Raw genomic sequence first — 20,644 nt, forward strand, 5'->3', positions numbered from 1 at the left:
TAACTCTCACTCCTCTGCATCTTTGGTGAGTATGTATCCCAATGGTAACATATTTCAGCAGAGTATACTGCTTATAATATATGGGCCCAGTACAGTTTTTTCTGAAAAGCCAGTGACAAAACTCCCATTGAATTTAGACTCGGACTTCAAGGCCTGATGGGACAATCATGATCACCTAGTCTGACCTCCTGCACATTGCAGACCACAGAACCTCACCCACCCACTCCTTTAGTAGACCCATAACCTCTGGCTGAGTTACTGAAGTTCTCAAATCATGATTTAAAGACTTCAGGTTACAAAGAATCCACCATTTACTCTAGTTAAAAACCTGGAAGCGACCCATCTCCAATGTGCAGAGGAAGGCGAAAAATCCCCAGCGTCTCTGCCAATCTGAACTGGGGCAAAATTCCTTCCTGGCCCCAAATATGGTGGTCAGTTAGACCCTGATCATCTGGGCAACACCCACCAGCCAAACAGCTGGGAAAGAATTCTCTGTAGTAACTCAGAGCCCTCCCCATCTAGTGTCCCATCTCTGGACGTTGGGGATATTTGCTACTAGCAGCCACATGGGCCACATGCCATTATAGGCAGTCTCATCATACCATTCCCTCCATAAACTTATCAAGCTCTGTCTTGAAGTCATTTGGGATTTTTGTCCCAACTGCTTCCCTTGGAAGGCTGTTCCAGAACTTCACTCCTCTGATTGTTAGAAACCTTCATCTAATTTCAAACCTAAACTTCTTGATGGCCAGTTTATATCTCTTTGTTCTTGTGTTTACTTTGGCGCTTAGCTTAAATAACACCTCTCCCTCCCTAGTATTTATCCCTCTGATGTATTTATAGAGAGCAGTCATATCTCCCCTCAGTAGGGTGACCAGATGTCCTGTTTTTATAGGGACAGTCCCATTTTGGGGGACTTTTTCTTATATAGGCGCCTATTACCCCCCACCCCCCCGTCCCGTTTTTTCACAGTTACTATCTGGTCACTCTACCCCTCAGCCTTCTTTTAGTTAGGCTAAACAAGCTAAACTCCTTGAGTCTCCTATCATGATGTAGGTTTTCCTCCTAGCAGCTCTTCTCTGCATCTGTTCCATTTTAAATTCATCTTTCTTACACACGGGAGACCAGAACTGCACACAACAGTCAAGATGAGGTTTCACCAGTTCCTTGTATAATGGTAATAACACTTCTTTATCTCTACTGAAATACCTCACCTGATGCACCTTGGACTGCATTAGCCTTTTTCATGGCCTCATCACATTGGCGGCTCATAGTCATCTGTGATCAACCAATATACCCAGCTCTTTCTCCTCCTCTGTCCCTTCCAACAGATATGTCCCCAGTTTGCAGCAAAAATTCTTATTGTTAGTCCCTAAATTCATGAACTTGCACTATTAAATTTCATCCCATTTCTATTATTCCAGTTTTCAAGGTCATCCAGATCTTTTTGTATGATATTCTGGATCCCCTCCTGATTGGCAATACCTCCCAACTTTATGTCATCCGCAAATTTTACTGGCACACTCCGACTTTATGTGCCACTGTCATTAATGAAAATGTTAAATAAGATTGGTCCCCGCAAGACTGATTCCTGAGGAACTCCATTAGTAACCTCCCTCCAGCCTGAGAGTTCACCTTTCCGTATGACCCGTTGTAGTCTCCTCTTTAACCAGTTCCTTATCCACCTTTCAGTTTTCATATTAAACCCCATCTTCTCCAGTTCAACTAACAATTTCCCATGTGGAACTGTATCAGATGCCTTACTTAAATCCAGGTTGATTAGATCTACTGCGTTTCCTTTGTCTAAAAAAATCAATTATTTTCTCAAAGAAAGAGGTCAGGTTGGGCTGGCATGAGCTGCCTTTTGTAAAACCATGTTGTATTTTATCCCATTTCATGAGAATGGGTTTGGGCCTCCTCACAGTGAATAGCTAATACCCATATAAACTAGCATCGAATATATAAAAGTCTGCCTAAATTGGACAGCGTTCGTCAATTTTATTAAAGCAGATATAGGATTTGGAAGTTTGATTTTCCCCTCCTTCTTCTGATTACAGTTTCTTTTATTTGTGCACAGTATAGTTACCAGTACTAGCTGCATTCTCTTATACAGATAAACAAGCACAAAGATTATTAAAAACTGCTACAGCACATAATTTGTCAAGCAAAAAAAAAGTATGTAGTTTTCTTCATAAGAATTATCTGAAAATCTCGTATTTCACATGCCCATGTATTGGACCTTTGCGTAAAAATGCTCCTGTGTTTAAAAAAAGTGACGCAAATTTTTAAAAATTGCTTGATGTTTTCTTAGAAATCAATCCAAGAAGAAAAACGGAAACCAAGAAAAAACAGGTAATTTTTTCTTCTGTATTTACTTATCCCACAGTAATTGTTATAATGCTCCAGAAACAGTGTTTAGCTGCCCTGTCAACAAAGTAAAATCAAGAGTTAAGAAAAGGATATAGTTATTTGATGATACACAGGAAGGTACCATTTACAAGTTAAAATTATGCCATTGTAAAGAACAAAATACATTATAGAATTTGGTCAAATGTTTTTACTCGTACGTGAGTCTTTTGCAATGGCAATACAAGCATAATAATAAACGAAGACACAGTCTAGCACAAAGACAGTTCTAAATCAAAGAAATAATTGAGGGTGCTTAAAATTCCAGTTCAAAACAGGTGAGCAACCGATCACTTCATTAGCAAAAATCCAAAGAAGGATGGAGCTCCCCTTCTGAGAAACAACCACTTAGAAATATAAAAACCACAAACAGAAACAATTTATATAGTCATAAGAAGTAAGAAAACCAAAATGCCCACCGTCATTTCAATAGTAAAGCTTTTCTCACTGTGTAATTGAAATGTTTTGGTGGATATCCACATGCATATATTTTCTTGGAGCTATATACACCTCTACCCCGCTATAACGCTGTCCTCAGGAGCCAAAAAATCTTATCGCATTATAGGTGAACTTGCTTTGATCCACTGGAGCGTGCAGCTCCGCCCCCGCGGAGCGCTGCTTTACCGCGTTTTAACCGAATTCGTGTTATATCAGGTCGCTTTATATCGGGGTAGAGGTGTCTATGCAGATCTCTCTATGGTTCTGGCAAATATTCAGCACATAGCTTCTGGCAAAGATTAAACCCACAGCTTTGCCCCACATATGGACCTGTACTTATGCTTTTTGTGCTGCTTCCCTGTGACCGTCCACTCCTGAATATACTTCTTAGGCTACATCTATACTAGGAGCACTTCACCAGTATTGGAATACTGGTAAACTATACTGGCAAAGCAGTCCTAGGGTGGACACAGCTATACCAGCAAAGCTGTGCTTTTTACTGGTATAGTCAAACCACCCACTGTAAGGCAAGCAAACTATACCCGAAAATTCGAATGTTGCTGGTAGAACAGCATCTACACTAAGGGCTTCTGCTGGTCAGACTCAGGGATCATATCTCTTCACACCCCAGACTGAAATACCGATGTCAGCAGAAGCCTATAGTGCAGACCTGGCCTTAGTTGTTCCTTTACTTGACATATAGTAGCATGGGGGCAGTGGTCTATTCATAAAGCTCAGTGCTGTGTGATGCTGAATGCCCTCAGCTCCCATTGAAGGCAGTGGGAAAAGGGGACATAACACCTTGCATGAGACACTCAATACCCTGCATGATTGGAAACACCAATCCGCAGCTGAAGCTGCAGGATGCAAACTTCATATAGAATATATCTAAAACCAGGACATATATATTTGAGAGAATGTAGTAAAAAGGTAAAGAGGTAAAAAAGGATACTCCCCTTTAAGAGTTTGGCTGGAGGCTACAGCTTGCAGCCTAGGGATAATCAAGGAGGCCCTGTCCTCCTGGGGGCTGACCCACATAAACAGGAACAGGAAGTGGAGCAGGGGAAAGAGAGAGGGAATAGAAGCCAGGCAGGCTGCAGTGGGGTGGTAGTTACTCTCTGAGGCACTATGAGACCAGCCTAACCTGCCTCACAGACTTGGGCATGGACTATCAGCTTGGGAGCCTTGATCTACAGTCCTAATGAACTGTTTGTTACAATGGTTCCTGTCCTGAAGTCTGATTAAAAAGGGGACATGGTATTGTGTTAATATGTGTTGGTTTCTTCTTGGCTGGGCAGTTAAATCTATTGCTGCTCCGCTTGGGGAAACTAAGGAGGGGCATACCTGCAGCATCACACTGAGCCACAAGCTAGCATGCAGGAACTGCAAACACCTTTACAATCAATAAAATGCAACCACATGCTTAAGCTCAGTCTTGCATTCAGCTATATTTCAGCCACTAGTTACACTGCACGTTAGATGACCCATTTGGTGTAGCAGTAAGTTTAGTTTTTGTATTTCGAGCTCTTCACTCAAGGACCCCATTATGCATTTCTGGTTTAATTTATGTCTGTGTCGCCACATGACACTGTCAACTCTAGATCACAGATCTGCTTGTGGTGCCAGCTGGATCTTGGAAAATTTCTAAATATAGGGTTTCTCCCAGTCAGCTCCTCTTCTGGTGAGTTATTTGACCAGTTCATGTCTGGACAAGAAATTTACTCATTGGACCTGAATTTCTTCTCACTTACACCAGTTTTATACGACTATTGCTACTGAATTCAAGGAGTTACTTCTGATTTACACTAGTATGAGAGAAGAATCCTGCCCAGTGTCTTTCAAGTCACCCTTAGGATTTTTTTTCCTAGTCATTTTAAACTGTGTGATTTTCAAATTGTGTGTTTCCTTAGGCACCCTGAAGCAATGCATGCGAAGAATGCTTGTGCTCATATATACGATCTCCAACAGTACACTGATATATATTATTTGTTATTATTATTTATATTCCAGTAGTATCTGAGGCATCTTTCAGTAACAGCATCCCATTCTGCTAGGTGCTGTAAGTTTCAGCATCGTATGGCATGCCTGTCTCCCTAGAGTTTCAGCAGCAGCATGCCAATCCAGGTGGTGGCATGCCCCTGCCTGCTTCAAAATATTGTAGTCCCTTCTCATCTTCTCTACAAGAAATTTCCATTTCTTAAATATTAACTTATTTAAAGAGAATTTTTGGGCTTGCTAGAGGATGGACTGACAGCTCTAGAAACTAAAGGCCTCTGTACACAGCATAGGAATAGCCTGGGAAGAAGCCATGCATTTTTTCCATATCATCCAAATCACATGACACACTTTTGACCTGGAGAAATTACTCTCTAGGTCCATTCAATCCTTTCTCTGTCTGCTGAGACTGGCAAGAAGAGTGCTGAATAACACGATCCTGGCCACTAGGATGTGTACTGAGGTTGGCAACTCATTTCATATACTGTATGTTACAAAACCTCTCCAATGGGTAACAACTTTCAGATAAATAAATAGCTTGAGCAAGATATATAAATAGGGGACATGGAAAGAAAGTCCCTGTGTCACACTGCAGATCGCCTGAAAAATCCAATTCCCTACCAGTTTTCTTCTTTCTCACCCATGATCTGAAAGAGTTAAATATACAGATGATTATCTTCTTGTTACTTATGGATCAATGTAATCCATTCATTTCTAAGCCCAAAGTCCTCCAGAGAGTGTCACAAATCTACTGATATCCCTAAATTCTAGAGCTTGAATTTGAATCTCTTGAACTAGCTGAACATGGCCTATTAAATCGTGTCCTAGAGTACATTTTTGTGGTCAAAGAATAAGTCCCTAAAAACAGGTGATTATAATGGAAGTACTAACAGAATTTTAAATTATATCAGTAAGAATGACAGGTTTCAGAGTAACAGCCGTGTTAGTCTGTATTCGCAAAAAGAAAAGGAGTACTTGTGGCACCTTAGAGACTAACCAATTTATTTGAGCATAAGCTTTCGTGAGCTACAGCTCACTTCATCGGATGCATACTGTGGAAAGTGTAGAAGATCTTATTATGTACACACAAAGCATGAAAAAATACCTGCTCCCACCCCACTCTCCTGCTGGTAATAGCTTATCTAAAGTGATCACTCTCCTTACAATGTGTATGAAAATCAAGTTGGGCCATTTCCAGCACAAATCCAGGAAAACCTGGATTGAGTGGGGTGGGAGGAGGTATTTTTTCATGCTTTGTGTGTACATAATAAGATCTTCTACACTTTCCACAGTATGCATCCGATGAAGTGAGCTGTAGCTCACGAAAGCTTATGCTCAAATAAATTGGTTAGTCTCTAAGGTGCCACAAGTACTCCTTTTCTTTTTATCAGTAAGAATGGCATTGCTGAAAACTGTCCAGTAACGTTAGATCTCTAAATCTCAGAACTGCCTTGAGATACCCAGGTGCACATTGATACATTTACAAAATCAGCCACAACTCATGCATGCACAGATATAAAAGCTGATTCTACAAAGTACTTGGCATGTGATTATATATTTGCTGGTAAATTCAACCGTAAATTATTAGTTCAAAATTATAAACATCTGCATTTTCGTTAGTTACATCTCCACGACCAGATTTTTGTGCTTATATAATTTTCTACCACAGTCAACATATCAAAAGTCCTCAGATATTGGCTGATAAGGAAAATGAAAGTTGTGATTCATTACTTTATTTTCGCTGGGAAAATGTTGCAAAACAGAATTGGTGATTTACAACTTCTATATATTTACAGTCTGGGCAAGGTGCTAGATTTAGAAGATTTCTATTACCAAGAAATTTCATCAAGTGAGTCCATATCAAATGATAGTAATTCCAGCACAAGAGAAAAGAGGCCACCAGTGGAGCTCAGAGATTCATCTTTAACTATTACTGAAGGGTAAGTAATACCAAATAATAGTACGAACAAAAGAAATGCTGTGTAACCTACTTTAAAAAGTTATGGATGCAAACTTATTTTTGTACATTTCATACTGAAGACAAAAGTATATGCATTCAAACTGTCTATAAATCAACTAACTATTTATTATGGAATCTTGTAAAATAATAATTCTAGGAATTAGAAAAATGTATATATGCTTAGCTGAAAAATTCCTTTCTTCAAAATAAGGCCCCAAAAGAGTACAAACAGTCTTTAGCCCTGTTTGCAATTTTGGGAGCAGAACTCTGGCGAGGCAATCTCAATCATACAGCCATTTTGCTGAAGAACCTGCCAATTTTGTTCTGACTCCACAGCTCCAGATGAGGTGGACAGACCTCCTTGCTGTACGTCCTTGAATCTCAAACTTTTTGTCAAACTAAAGCAAAATCTAAAAGTTAAATTTCTGTTTCAATTAGGATTGTGTGGCTCTATGCCAGACTTTTAGCCTAACTTTTGGAGTCGAGACACCTGGTTCTTGACTTCCTTTTTTTCCTATTGCTCTGAAACAACACATTCCCCTACACTCAGCCTCTGCTTGACACCAGTATGATAAACAAGCAAGGGAAAATCCTGAAGGGAAAACCTGGTTCATCAGCCTTCTACCTACACAGATTTTTCAGGTCATTAATTGCATGTGACCTTTTGCCTCTTCACTCAAAATGCTTTTGTGATATGCACCAGTAGGCTAGGAGCCTGATTGTGCTCTCACTTAAATCAATGAGATTTTTGCCACTGAACACAGTGGAAACCGGTGCAAGGGGTAAGAATGCGTGCCTTATTAGGATGCTCTGATGTTAATCTGCGGTAACTGTCTTGGAGTAACTGGAGTAACTCCAGATCTACTGTGTGTAACTGAAAGCAGAATTTACCCCCGTTCATGGTTTATTACTTAAGTATCAACTACAGTTCAGCATTCAGTGGCCACTTCAGTCAGGCTTCTTGTGTGAGTAAGGCGAGTACGACTGAGTCCTAGAGAAAGTGAACGCTTTTACTTGTTTGTTGGCATTTGGAACTCTACGCTGCACCCCTAAGTGTAGCTCATCAAACACGTCAATAGTTATTTCAAAATAATGTATACTTTCCAAACAATGGTTTTATGGTTAATCGCATTACATAGGAATGACCTTGGTCCAGTTAGCTAGGTCTGCTGTCTAAATGGAAGACCAGCTTTCAAAAATTAACCTTGCCACTTGAAAACCGTAAGCTGGGTTCTATACTGTGACCTTTGCAGTGTCCAGTCTGAAACAGTGGGACAGATCCTCAGCAGGTATAAAACAGGAGTAACTCCATTTATGTCAATGGAGCTACCTGATTTACACCAGCTGACAATCTGATGCAATGTCTAACGGGCAGGAATTACCCCCAAAGCCTTGCCTGTTGTCCTGATATTTTTGCTATGTCCTTAATAATTCCTCCCTTTTTTGAAAAAACAGGTTTTCTTTGAGCATTCCTCTGTTCTGCTAACATGTATTTGCTCTGGGGTGCCAGATCTATTCCGCAGAGTAGGAAGAGACCTAGAAAAGGCAGCTGTTTTTTCTGAGGTTGAAGGTTAAGCAGTTGATTAGCAGTGTTTGCTGAAGTAAATGTTTTGACTTTAATTTCTAAAGCGCTTCTGCATTTAATCCCTAGGTCAAGGGTTGCAGAGAGCCCCCTGGACGAAAGCAAAACTGAAGATAATCCCTATGACTACAGAAGACTGCTACGGAAAACCTCTCAGCGCCGGCGCCTTATCCAGCAGTTGTAGCTGCTGCTGCCATTTGGATTTTATTAGCATAATCTTTTTTTATGATTTTGTACCGTATGCTTCTTTTTTTGTATTGTTATCTCTAATATTTCAGGTTTACAGTGACTATGAATTATTGTAGTTTACAGCCCAACACTGTTTTAAAGGGACACTGTCAAGTTAAAAATTGTATATTTAAAAAGAATCTTGCTGAGGTTACTTATTAATATACTTTAGATTACTAAAATTGAAATAATTTTTGAAAACAAATGTACTTACTGTGTATTGTTTTCCTTTTTAAATTTCTCTCATCTTATACAAAATAGACTAGTCAGTTTCTGTTTTGTTTATAATCATTTCCTAGTCAATTGAGTTTTCAGGTTCCCATGCACTCGCACAATACTAACACAAAACTTTTTTTTAAATAAATTACTTCACTGGATTTTTTTAAGAATTCCAAAGAAGAACTTCTTTTGGTTTTAGATCTACAATACCTACATTTGGGGCCAAATCTGCATGTGAAAAGTGTCCCTTTAATACAAACAAATGTAAATTGTTGTTTGGTAGTATATTATAAACCGATTTATTTTCTTATTGACTTTAACTACAGTAAAGCTACTGAGGGACAGTGTTTAAAGGTCAATATAGGATGTATATTCTTTGAAATGTTTATGTACAGGGAAATATAACCACAATTGTCTCTTCTACCTCTGAGCTTTGTGGCTAAATGTTGAACTCTGAAATCTTGTTTGCTTTGTTCTCCTTTTTAAATTTGCATTGGATTTTTAGGACTCTTAATCTCAGAGAGACTGGGAAATGGCTAGGAAAATGTGGATTGGTCTATTGCTGCCTAAAATGCAAATCAATTCCATCAGAAGTGTACTGAGTACAAAAGAAATAGCCATTTAGTTCAAAATTTCACCCAAATTCCTATTTTTAAATAAATTATTTTAGAGAAAGGATGTAGATAACTGGAACATTCACATTTGTGATTGACAGTTGCATGTTCTGAGAATGGCAGATTTTACCAGACCAATATTCTGAGCAGTGTAAGAGCTGAATCCTGGTCCCTTGCTCAGGCCAGGTGTCCCTTTGCAGTTATTACGGGTGGGAGTAAAACCAGCAGGGTAGAGCTCTGCACAAACTATCTTTAGACACTTCTGGCACTTTAATTTAGCCCTCTTTCCATAGACATGTAATTGGTGCTTTGTATTTTTATGGTAGTTAAAAGATTAAAAGCCATGTTTAAATTGCTGCAGTGTACAATGTGCTAGAAAACACTGGGTTTGATTTTTAAAGTCCTCTTAAAATTGTTCTCTCCATTATTAAAATAGCAAAGTAAATAAACAACAATACAAAAGTCAGGGACAGGCTTGACTGCATTTGAATTACTTCTAGCACAGGTGCAATCACGGGTGTGTGTGCGGGGGTGGATTGAGACAGTAGGAGAGAAGAGCCGAGCAGTCACGTTACATTGAAACTCAGCTTGGTATTTCCTCCACATTTCCTTACATGCGGGCATCAGCTGAAAATTGGGAGGGATCAAAGCAGACGTATTGTTTCACAGAAAGAAACCACAGGGCTGATATTCTTTGTTTTCCTGTCAGGCTATTCTCTAAACTGATGAAGGCATTTCAGTGAGACCAACGCCTAGAATGTTATTCGTTAACACTGCTGCATGGATTAACACCGGGGTCTACCAAAAGGGGAGTGGGTACAAATCAAGGTGCAGTAAGACCCTCCATTGGACTGAGTATTAGGTGAGTGAGGCCTATCAACAAAGGGGCAGCCTTAGCCTCTAGCCCTGGCACCGTCTCCGTCCTGCTCACCCTCCAGTTCTCTCTAAGATTTGCTGTCTGGATGGAAAAATCATGATGTTGGGCTGATTAGACTAAATGCAATTTTGCCCTACCAAGGCAAGCCCAGCCTCTCCCCTGTCCATAGTCTCCTACATACAGGGGGGTTGCTTAAACTATCTATCATGCTGGCAGGATTAAAAGGCCAGGCCTGCACAACAGGTCAGCCTGTTCCCAAGTAGATTCCAGAGAACACTTCAGGAAACAACCAGGGTGCCTGTCTGTGTTGATTGCCCACCTAGAGAACACGCTGGTGGTTGTCAGTTTCACACAATGCCATGAGAGGTGCTAGTGTGACAAGAGGGGCAGGGAAGAGAAGGCCTGTGACAGAGGCTTTCCATAGGACGCTCCTAAAGATGGACTTTTACTACCCAAGTGCCTGTACCTAGAAAGAGATGGGGAAAGAAGGAGATGCCCGAAAAGCTGCCACAAGGCAGATCATTCGTAGGCTGTGAGCTCTGTGCTGTCTCACAGGTACCTGTTTGGCCCGGTCCTTATCCTGGGCTGGCAACACTAAGGCGCAAAGTTATGATAACCGCGCAGAGTGACAGTGTTGGGTTGTGCGGGACAGAGATTTTATTGTGCTGGGTCCTTGGCATGGTCTGTTAAAGCCCATCTCTAACCACTCAGTGCAGGAACACGCTGGCTCCCAGCATAAGGTTGCCAACTTTCTAGTCACATAAAACCAAACACCCTTGCCCTGCCCCCCACCCTGCCCCTCCTCTGAGGCCCCACCCCATTCACTCCATCCCTCTGTTGCTCACGCTCCCCACCCTCACTCACTTGCTCATTTTCACTGGGCTGGCTCAGGGGGTTGGGGTACAGGAGGGGGTGAGGGCTCCAACTGGGGGTGCTGCCTCTGAGATGGGGCCAGAAATGAGGAGTATAGGGTGCAGGAGGGGGATCCGGCAGCAGGTTCGGATGTGGGAGGGGGTGAGGGCTCTGGGGGATGAGGGTTGGGGAATGAGGGGCTGGGACCAAGGGGTTCAGATGGGGTATCAGGACTGGGACTGGGGCACAGGAGGAGGGTCAGGGGTGCAGGCTCCAAGTGGTGCTTACCTCAGGTAGCTCCTGGAAGCAGCAGCATGTTCTGGCTCCGAAGCAGAGGCTCGACCAGGGGACTCTGCGCACTGCCCCATCCGCAGGCTCCTCCCCCACAGCTCCCATTGGCCACAGTTCCTGGCCAATGGGCGCAGGGGAGCTGGCACTTGGAGCAGGGGAAGTGTTTGGAGCCCCCTGGCTGCCCCTAGGTGTAGGAACCAGAGGGGGAACATGAAGCTGCTTCTGGGTACCCCACAGTGCCACGGCTGTCACCAAGCCTTCTTAGCCCCGCTGCCCCACCCACCGGACTTTTAACTGCCCGGTCAGCACCACCGCCAGGTGGTCCAAAGCTAGCGTGGTTGGAACGATTTCAGCAGCACCCGCGATTGCTCCTTCCTCGCGGCGGGGTGGGGTGGCCCTGCGGGGTGAGGGAGGGTGATACTCAGGGTTTCCCGAGGCGGGCAGCGCCTGGCCGGGGTAGATGAAGGCTACGCACCCTTGCTTGCGCTCCCTCTTGCCCCGCAGGTGCAGGGTGAGCAGCAAGCTGCCAGCGAAGGCGGGTTTGCGTGTGGCTTTTGGACAGGGGGAGCTTGAGCCAAAGGCCCTTGCAGCCAAGTCCCACAGTGAACGCCCGGCTTCATTCCCCCTGTGCAGCAGTTAGGGGAAGCCTGGACCCCCCTCCTCCCTTGCCCCGCGCCTCGCTGGGCGCTGACAGGCAGCCACTCCCTTGCCTTGGGCTGCTCCAGTCTCGGCGCCCGCCCGCAGGCCGGCGGAGGGCGGGGGGGTGCGGGGTGCACAACCGGGCTGCCTGCAGGGCCCGGGCCGGAGAAGCTGCACGCCTGTAACTCGGCTCCCGCCTGGCCCCTCGTGCTCCGCCGGGCGCCTGGCTGGGCCTTTGCCCTGGCCGGCTCCGGAGCATGGGGTGTGCGCTGAGCCTGAACTGACTTACCCCGGCAGCCTCTGCGTGGAGCCGAGGAGACAGACGGGGTGTGAGGACCTGGAGCGAGCCCGATCCACCTTCCGGATCATTGACTTCGCGGGCGGCTACCCAGCTGATGCGACCACAGGGAGACGAACAGACACATCGGTCTGCAAACCGATGCCATTGCTGGGCTAAGAGAGCCGCTGATTAGCGATCCTGCGGCCCTTGTCTCCGGCTGTCGCCTCGCTGTCTTGCAGGCTCAGAAAAGGCGCACGGTGTAGCCGCTCGCTGGAGCCGCACACAAAGGGCCGGGCATTTCCAGCTGCGTTTCCGTGACACCGGGGGCCTGAGGCTGGGCCGCACGTAAGGGACTAAACAGAATCAGGGCGGCATAGACATAGCCCGAGGCTGGGTCTCTCTGGTTTTAGGCACATCCCCCACCAGCCCCTCGCTGGCGGTGGAGGCCGGGCTGTGAGGTCAGGCCCCCGCCCCTCTCTGCCCGTGCCCACGGACGCAGAAACCTCAGCTCGCTCGGTCACCTGCCGTCCGGCCTTGAGTGAACTGTGATCCCTCAAGGCAAGGCGCCCCCCCCCACCCCCGGGGGGCCAGACACGCGTGGGATCGCCAGCCCGGAGACTCCCCCAGTCAGTTCCTCTGTGCGCCTCAGCCTGCCCCTGTGCCAGCCTCCAGCCTCCAGCCGCCTCCCTCGGGTTGCCGGGTCTGTCTCCCCATTCCCCTCCGAAGCTCTCTGGACACGGCCCGCGTGGGGGGCGCCCTGCTCGGCTCCCGGAGCAAGTCCGGCCGTGCGAAGGGGCCCCACCAACCCCAGCCTGGCCCTGGGCCGGTCCCGATCTCTGCCCAGAGCCAGCGCGTGGCCGAAAGCCGCTGTCAGGCAGCAGCGGCCGCCAGCTCGGGGGGAGTCGTGACTCGCGCACCCCGCCCTCCCCCCGCCCCAGGGTGCCCGGGCGGAGGGCTCCAGCCGGATAAAAGGAGAGCCGCGGTGACCCCCCGTCGGGCCGAGAGACGCGCGGGGTTGAGGAGGGAGCGGGTCGGCACCATGGAGAGCGCCTAGCGTCCCTGCCCCACGCCCTCTCCCACTTCCCGCCGCCAGCCCCGTCGCCCCGGCCCCCGGCCCCGCTGCTGCCGGCCTCCCTCTCCCCGGAGCCCCCGGGGAGCGCCAGGCCGCCGCTGCCGCTCTCGGCGCCGGCGCACGCTGCCTGGCGCTTGCACGCGGGGGCACTCCCGCGCCGGGACTCTCCCTCCCACACAGCTCGCTGCAGCTCGCCGGCTCCGAGGCACGGCTGGCAGCTCCGCAGATGGCAACGCCAGGCTCCGGCTTTTGGTCCTTCGGCTCCGAGGAGCGATCGGGGGAGGCGGAGAACCCCGGCACAGGTAGGAGCGCGGAGCAGCCCTGGCGGGGGATGAGTTCCGCCACCGGCCGCAGGAAAGTTCCCAGCCGCTTCCCGGGATGGGCTCCAGCGCTACCCATTCCCTGCCTGCAGCCAAGCGGGCTGGAGACCAGCTGGGCCGGTTCGTCCCGGTCCGTCCTGACCAGCAACAGAGCGCGCAAGTGGATGCGGATGAGGCGACAAATAACCACCATGGGGTACTCCAAATACCACCCGGGGCAGCGCTGGCAGAGGGAAACGCAGCCACCCCAGCTGCCCTCGGACTTCGCGAGGGACTCGGGACCCAGAGCTGGGTTGCAGGGCAGCTTTATTGTAAAGCCTTTGCTGCAGCTAGAACTGGACCAAGGTGCCGCAGGATTCTCCAGCGCAGGAAGGAGCGACGCCGACATAAACCTGAGTCTACTCCAGGGGGCCTTCTACCTGGCTGGGCGGGGGGATCTCTTTGGGGCGAGAGAGGGAGGGGAAGGGTTGTGCTGTCTTGGGGGATATTAAGAAAGTCATATTCTGTGTCACCCGGAAAGTGTTTGCTCTTCGAGTTCTGAAAGTTAGACAGGAGGGACAGTTCCCACCCAGGCATCCAGCCTGGAGCCACCAGGGCACTTGAGCCACGCCGTTTCCGAGATGATCCTAAAGATACACCCCAGATAATACACACAGCCCTTTTTCTCTTCCAGCAAAAGCGTGGTGTCAGGCTGCCCAGAAGTTTACAGGAGGAATTGGAACCAAACTCTGCGGTAAGCGGGGGAAACCAGTGGTAGGAAATTGCAGGGAAATGGTCAAGAAGCAAGAAAGAACTCGCAGCCCCCTGAGGGACTCTGCGGGATTCTCAGGTTCCTCTGTGCTGGCCGAGAGGGTGAGCGGACCGCGGCGGGGGCTGCAGTCCGGGCCCTGGGTTTTCACGGCCGATGTATTTAGGCTGCGTCTTTTGTGTCATCGTTAGCTTTGCTGTATGGGGATGGAGAAAAGCCCACGGAAACCGGGGCGAAGGAGGATCTGGACTCCGCGGAGAAGACACCGGCCTGTACCTGCACCGACAAGCCCTGTAGCTGCCAGAGAGCGGATATTAATTATGCATTTTTACACTCAACAGGTAACGATACCGCGTGCGTGTGCTTGAAAGTAGGTATGGAAAGCCTCCGACTTCCCAGCTGCTCGGGCTTTCACAGTCCACCGTTACCCTAGGGGCAGACCTTGCTCGTACACACAAGGGGTGGAGACCCACAGACGAGCTAAATGATAGCGGTTGGATTCTCAGGGCTACTCTAGGAAGGAAGGTTTGGGACGGGGCTATTTGGATAGCACGGACACTGGGATTAAATACACGAGATATATATCTCCATATAAACCCAGTATTGCTCTTCGGAGCTAGTTCTAAGTGCCAGCCATCGGGCCTGCCTGGGCTTGCTGTGAAGAAGGGTTTCCCTGTTCCACTCCGGACTGCGGGGTGATCTAAAGATGACAAACTTTTCTCACACACCAGTGAGCTATTCGGACTGGCTTGGCCTCTCAGCTGCGCTGCCCGAGGAAGAATGAAGGCAGCTTTTATTGAGAAACACGAAGCCATGACAGGCGAGCACGATTTTTAATTCCGGCCATTCTTGCCAAATTAATGAATGGACAGCTCGGTCTTTCTGCTCCAGTAAATACCCCAGGCCCCAAGGGGGATGTGCTGGTGAGAAACGGTCCCATTCGAACCACCAGCTCCGCAGGTTCCCTTCTCCTGGCCCATGGACAACAAGCAGCCTTGACAATCTCCTATATATTTAATGGCTACAGGGCTACAAAGATACAGTCAGAAGAAATAGGGATTTCCCTTAGCGCTCTGTGCGGCACGGGCCCGCACAATTCAGTTTAAATAAAGATACAAATATTTATGAATAAATAAACATCTGAATAAATCAGAGCATAACATGTTATTTCACGGAAAGGCACTCAAACATCACTAAGGTATTGCAACCTTCCCATTTGACCAAACACAAAAAAGCTATTTTATTGTGATGCACTTCTGGGTCTTCCACGTGTATCATTTGCAGTATTTACCTATTTTCCCCTGAAACTCTTTTCATTATTCCTTTTCCTTTCTTTTTTCAATGTTTTTAAAGTTGGTCAGAAAATGCATTTTTCTACACAAATTTCTAGTTAACAACAAATTTAGAGCTTGACCATATCTCCTAGAAAAAATATTTTTGAAATAAGACCCCATCGGATTGCTTACCAAATCAAAAACCCGATCCTCCGCTCATTGAAGTCAATAGAAAAGCCCTAAAATCAGTGCGGGCGAGATTGTGTCAAAAATCTATACAGTAAACAATAAACTGGAGCTAACATTTCATGTATTTCCCCCCCCCCCCCCAGATCTTCTGCCAGCGTGCAATGGGGAAATAACAACTCTGTCTTTCCTACAAGATGTTATGGATATTTTGCTTCAGTATGTGGTGAAAAGTTTTGATAGATCAACAAAGGTTATCGATTTCCATTATCCAAATGAGCTTCTTCAGGAATATAACTGGGAACTGGCAGACCAACCACAGACCTTGGAAGAAATTTTGTTGAACTGCAGAACAACTCTAAAATATGCAATCAAAACAGGTAACAGGCATGCTCAGATACTAGTGTGTGATTTTTTTTACTTTTTTTTTTTTTAAATATCACTTGCTGATCCTTGGAAAGTCAGTGAAGCTGAGATAGCATATTTCCTTGTGTGGCTTTAAGCAGCTATTGTAATTTGTAAATACATAACAGTCGATAAAAGAAAGAAAGAAAACTATTTATTGGAGCTATTAATATTTTCCTACGTGAAATGTACAGTGTTATAGTTTAAGTACAACAATATACATTTTCCTTAGTCAAATGCATGTCCCTGTCAAAGGGGGAACCTGTGTGTATCAGTCGCTACGAAATAGCATTCTCCCACCTTTGTAGCTCTTTTAGCACTTACTTTTTACACCGAGCACATTTTGGGCCTCCCTCATCCATTCTTTACGCTCTTCCATCCTAAACCGCTAATGGGGACCAAATTCAGCGCTCGGTTACAACGGTATGAATTCGGAGCTAAACAAATGTAAATCCGAATTTACACCGACGTGGCAGAATCCACTCCCTGAGTTCTCAGTTCATAAGGCATGCAGGATAGGGTCCCTGAGGCAGAGATTTATTGCTACTCCCGCAAGCGAGCACTTCTAAGAAGAAAGTGTTACCGTTGACCGGTGGGGTGAGGAGAAAAGAAGCAATTAATTAATTTGTCCACTAAAATTGCCATTAAGAACCACACTAAATGGAAGTTCTGAGCAGACAGCTGTGTGCTGAGGGCGATGTTATTTATACAAAAGGCCACTAACTCTCCTGTGTGCCCAGTGGATCGAGATAGCCCTTCGCATCAGATAGCCCTGGCTTTGAGTTCCGCATCTCCAGTGTCTAAAAAAGCTGGACGCGGAGAATGAACAGTCCAGGTTCCCGGAGAACGCGATCTGGCTGCCCACTCCTGGGCTCGGTGTAACAATAGGAGAATCTGGCGCAGTGGAACGCAGAAAACATGGTTTTCCCACTGGGTTCTAAGCATGAGAAATAGGAGCTTGTTTAATGGCTATTTTTGTTATTGTCATGACCAAAAAATATGCCAATTAATTCTGATCTGTTCAGAGACAGCACCATTTGTCCCTGCTCATGTCGTTATTATCTCCACTTAGGCAACCTGCCGCATGGAAATTATAATCTCAGTGATGCTAAACGGAATTCAGCAAATTCGTATATGGACCCATTTAATTAAATTCCCACGGAATAAACCGAAAACAGAGAGCTGCCTTTAGCCTCTCTTATACTGTTATTTAAGAGAGCCGTTTGTGGAGAAAACAAGGGTTCAGGAAGCTCCCACTGGGCATTTGAATCGCTGGGGAAATATTTTTTAAATAGCATAAATCCTTTCAAAATGTGCGTCCAAAATCTGAAGGAGACGATAATGTGATGTGCATATCGGCTGTTCAGACTCTACGGGAAACACGGCTTGTTGCCTTTTAACAAATCGAATGGGGTGGAATAGACCCGAACCTGATCCATTGGAGTCTTTGGCAAAACTCCCATTGACTTCAAAGGGACAGGGTCGGCCCCGTGTTTTTACTGTTTGATTCTGATGTTACCAAAGCTTCCCTAAAAAGAGCCGGGCGACATACATAGGAAATAATTGAAGTCATTACATTTGGTGGAACTCCTGGTCCGATGTCTCACTATGGCATAGGGAACAAATATTTTAACTGGATTAGATCAAACACTTTAGGACAGGGTTTGTCAGGCTCACTCTGCTGATACATAGGTGCAATTTGCATTACGCTTCAGTGCATATCGACGCAATGAAATTACTGCAAAGCGTGCACACACAAATCCTTCAAAATAATGTTACTGTTTCTGTTGTGCCATATAAATGTGGGGACATTTTCCCGTTTGTAATTAAAATATAGAGAAGAATGATACTTTAATTGATATTTTAAAAGTTCAAATGACTGCAGTGACCATTTTAAAAGTTAAAGCATTTTTTTAAAAAATTAAAAATAAAGCTGTTTGCTCGGGCTTCTTTTAGTTTCACCAGCAAGTGGTCAAGCTGGGACCCTGGTTTTACAAGAAAACTGGAGCAAGGGAATGCAACTCCGGACACACTTTGTGTGTGATTAGATTTTAAATGGTGCCCGAAAGAAATATGCTGTATTGGCCCAGGGCTCTCCAGGTCCACTCAGTATCTCTCATCAGGAGTGTCGTACCCTCTGGATTCTTCCAAAATGTCCGGCACGCCAGAGCAGCCGCATGGAAGTGGCAGCGAGCTGTCGTTTGCACGTTTCACGTGTCCATGCCGGTGTTGTTATTACCTGGCTCGTTTGAGTAGTCGTGCTAGCCGGCCTCTTCAAACCGTGGTCATTTCGCTGCTCTTGGTAGGCTACTTGGTGCCCCCGGGCGCTATTGCGCACGAATCTCAGGCTGGCGCTACGTTTGCACCACAGCCCTGGGCCGCGTGTGATGTACTTGCAGTCGCGCGCCGAAATGGCGGCAGTCGCCGGGGAACGGGGCGCTGTGCCACGACCCCAGGCGGTAAAAACCAGCGAGTCTGACGGCCACGTGCAGTACTAGGCCGCTGCAGGAGGCGCGGCGGGGCTTGGAAACAGTAACTTGCTGGAGCCTTTTCTCACTCCTCTGGCGTGGCCCAGCAGCGCCCCGGCGAAAGAGTCTCCCACGTACATCTCCGGGCGCAACAAACAACGGCAGCGGCACCCGCCCAGCCTCGGGACAAAGCGCCCTGTGGGGAGCGCCCCGGGGATCGGAGCAGGGCAGGCGCTTCGCTGCCTCACGCTTTCTGCTCGGCCTGGCCGCTGGGCTGCGCCTCGGCTCGCCCGCGGAACCGGATCCCTGCGCTTCCCACCCGAGCCTCAGAGCTCATTCGCTCCGCTGGAGAGCCCATCTTCCGCGGCGGGAACGCCTGCCCGCCTCCCTGCTCAGCCCCGCCCGCCCGCTTGGCAGATCAGGTCGGGCCAGGCTCCCGGCGCTGGGCTTCTCTGTCTTGCTAAGCGGGGGAGCCGTGTATTTTAGCAGCCGCCGCTTGGCAGAGAGGGTTAAAAACACCTGTTCCGAGCTGCGGGGTCAGTGTAGAATGCGATCCTTGAGCCAATGCCCTGAAGCCGCCTTGGGCCCTTTCTCTAAGCGGAGTCGACGTGCTTGCGAATGGATCCGAGGAAACAATTGGTAATAAGCTATTGAATCGATCAGTGGAGCCTGCTATCCTGCGGCCAGCTCAGCTTTCCCAGGCTTCATTCGTGGGAAAGCGGATTTGGCTCTTCTCCCGTTGTTTACGCTATGGGTTGATTATCAATATTAAAAAGTCACTGTGTATCGCTTAATTGCGATTGGTTAGATATGTCACGTGGTATTTCCCCCTGCTTCTTGCCTGGGTAAGCGCGTCGGTACAGGTGCGTCTGGTCCGAATTCTTATGTTTGTTCAGTTAAAATTCAGCTTCGGGGAACACTGGTGTATGCAGCGTTGCAATTCATTTCCGGAGTTTGCTGGAGGTTTAAAAGTCGTGGAAATTCCAGACAGTGAACAGACTAAGGACTAGTCACTAGTGTTTGTCCAGCATTGCTTTAGGTCATTGCTGTTTGCTAGTTAGCAGGTAGGAAATACAGAAGGTTCATGAAGGTGGCCAGAGCAGGTTGATTGACAAAGCTGAATGAATACCAATGGCTTTTGTGTGTCTGTGTGTGTAGCTATTGAAAATACAGTTAGTATTAGAGGGCAACAGAAAACTGTAAATAAATAACAGAGAATGCAAAGGGGAAAGAGCTGCCAGCTGGGGATGTCAGTGCTCTGGGGTTATGTTGCTGGCTTTGACTGTGGCTCACTGTGTTACCATGGGCACATCACTTACATCAATTTGTCCATCTGTAAGATTAGGATAGTACTGGGACTTCCCTATTTCACAGGTGTGCCTTGCAGCTTGATTAGTGTCTGTAGAGTGCGTTGGGTGACAGAGAAATATGTCCAAATTATCTATTTTTAAATTAATAAATCCAGCAGACAGTGGTATTCTCCTGTTTCCCCTTGAACCCACCTCAGATTTGGATTGCTTTTAGTCCCCTCCTCCTTCAGTTAGTTGCAAAACAATGTTGATAGCCGTGCACTGAGGTAGGAGAGCACTATTCTACCGCTTTTTCCTAATTCCTCAAGCAAGATCTGCTTTTTGGTCACGTGGGTTACACAGGTTTAAATGAGGGTAGAGTTTATTTCAGCCATCCAATAGGGTGAAAGAACTTTACAGTCTCTCTCGGACTTTAAGCAGTCCCAATAATGGAGAAATCCAAGCGTCTATAATTAGAGTCAGATTATCTCCTCTCCTGTT

The 20,644-nt window shown here is 46.7% G+C and overlaps 2 protein-coding genes across 4 annotated transcripts in view; both read left to right on the forward strand.

The window, feature by feature from the left end:
• Nucleotides 1-8,565, forward strand: part of MYO3A (myosin IIIA) — a 204,365-nt gene extending 195,800 nt beyond the window's left edge. The window contains exons 34-36 of the mRNA XM_077809469.1: nucleotides 2,312-2,352; nucleotides 6,636-6,779; nucleotides 8,451-8,565. Of these exons, the coding sequence (XP_077665595.1) occupies nucleotides 2,312-2,352; nucleotides 6,636-6,779; nucleotides 8,451-8,565 (300 nt within the window). The remainder of the gene's footprint in view (nucleotides 1-2,311; nucleotides 2,353-6,635; nucleotides 6,780-8,450) is intronic.
• Nucleotides 8,566-13,679: 5,114 nt separating this feature from the next.
• The window catches only part of GAD2 (glutamate decarboxylase 2), a 54,947-nt gene continuing 47,982 nt past the window's right edge, over nucleotides 13,680-20,644 (forward strand). For 2 of the 3 annotated variants that reach the window (XM_077808222.1, XM_077808228.1), the window contains exon 1: nucleotides 19,129-19,493. Coding sequence is in view for 1 of the 3 variants with exons in the window: in XM_077808221.1 (XP_077664347.1) it covers nucleotides 13,680-13,755; nucleotides 14,447-14,506; nucleotides 14,713-14,862; nucleotides 16,128-16,361 (520 nt within the window). In the remaining 2 variants the exon portion in view is untranslated. Of the gene's footprint in view, nucleotides 13,756-14,446; nucleotides 14,507-14,712; nucleotides 14,863-16,127; nucleotides 16,362-19,128; nucleotides 19,494-20,644 lie in introns of those variants that run through there. The other variant, XM_077808221.1, reaches the window with a different exon arrangement.

The sequence above is a fragment of the Eretmochelys imbricata genome, chromosome 2, assembly GCF_965152235.1.
Source record: "Eretmochelys imbricata isolate rEreImb1 chromosome 2, rEreImb1.hap1, whole genome shotgun sequence".
Classification (NCBI taxonomy): domain Eukaryota; kingdom Metazoa; phylum Chordata; order Testudines; family Cheloniidae; genus Eretmochelys; species Eretmochelys imbricata.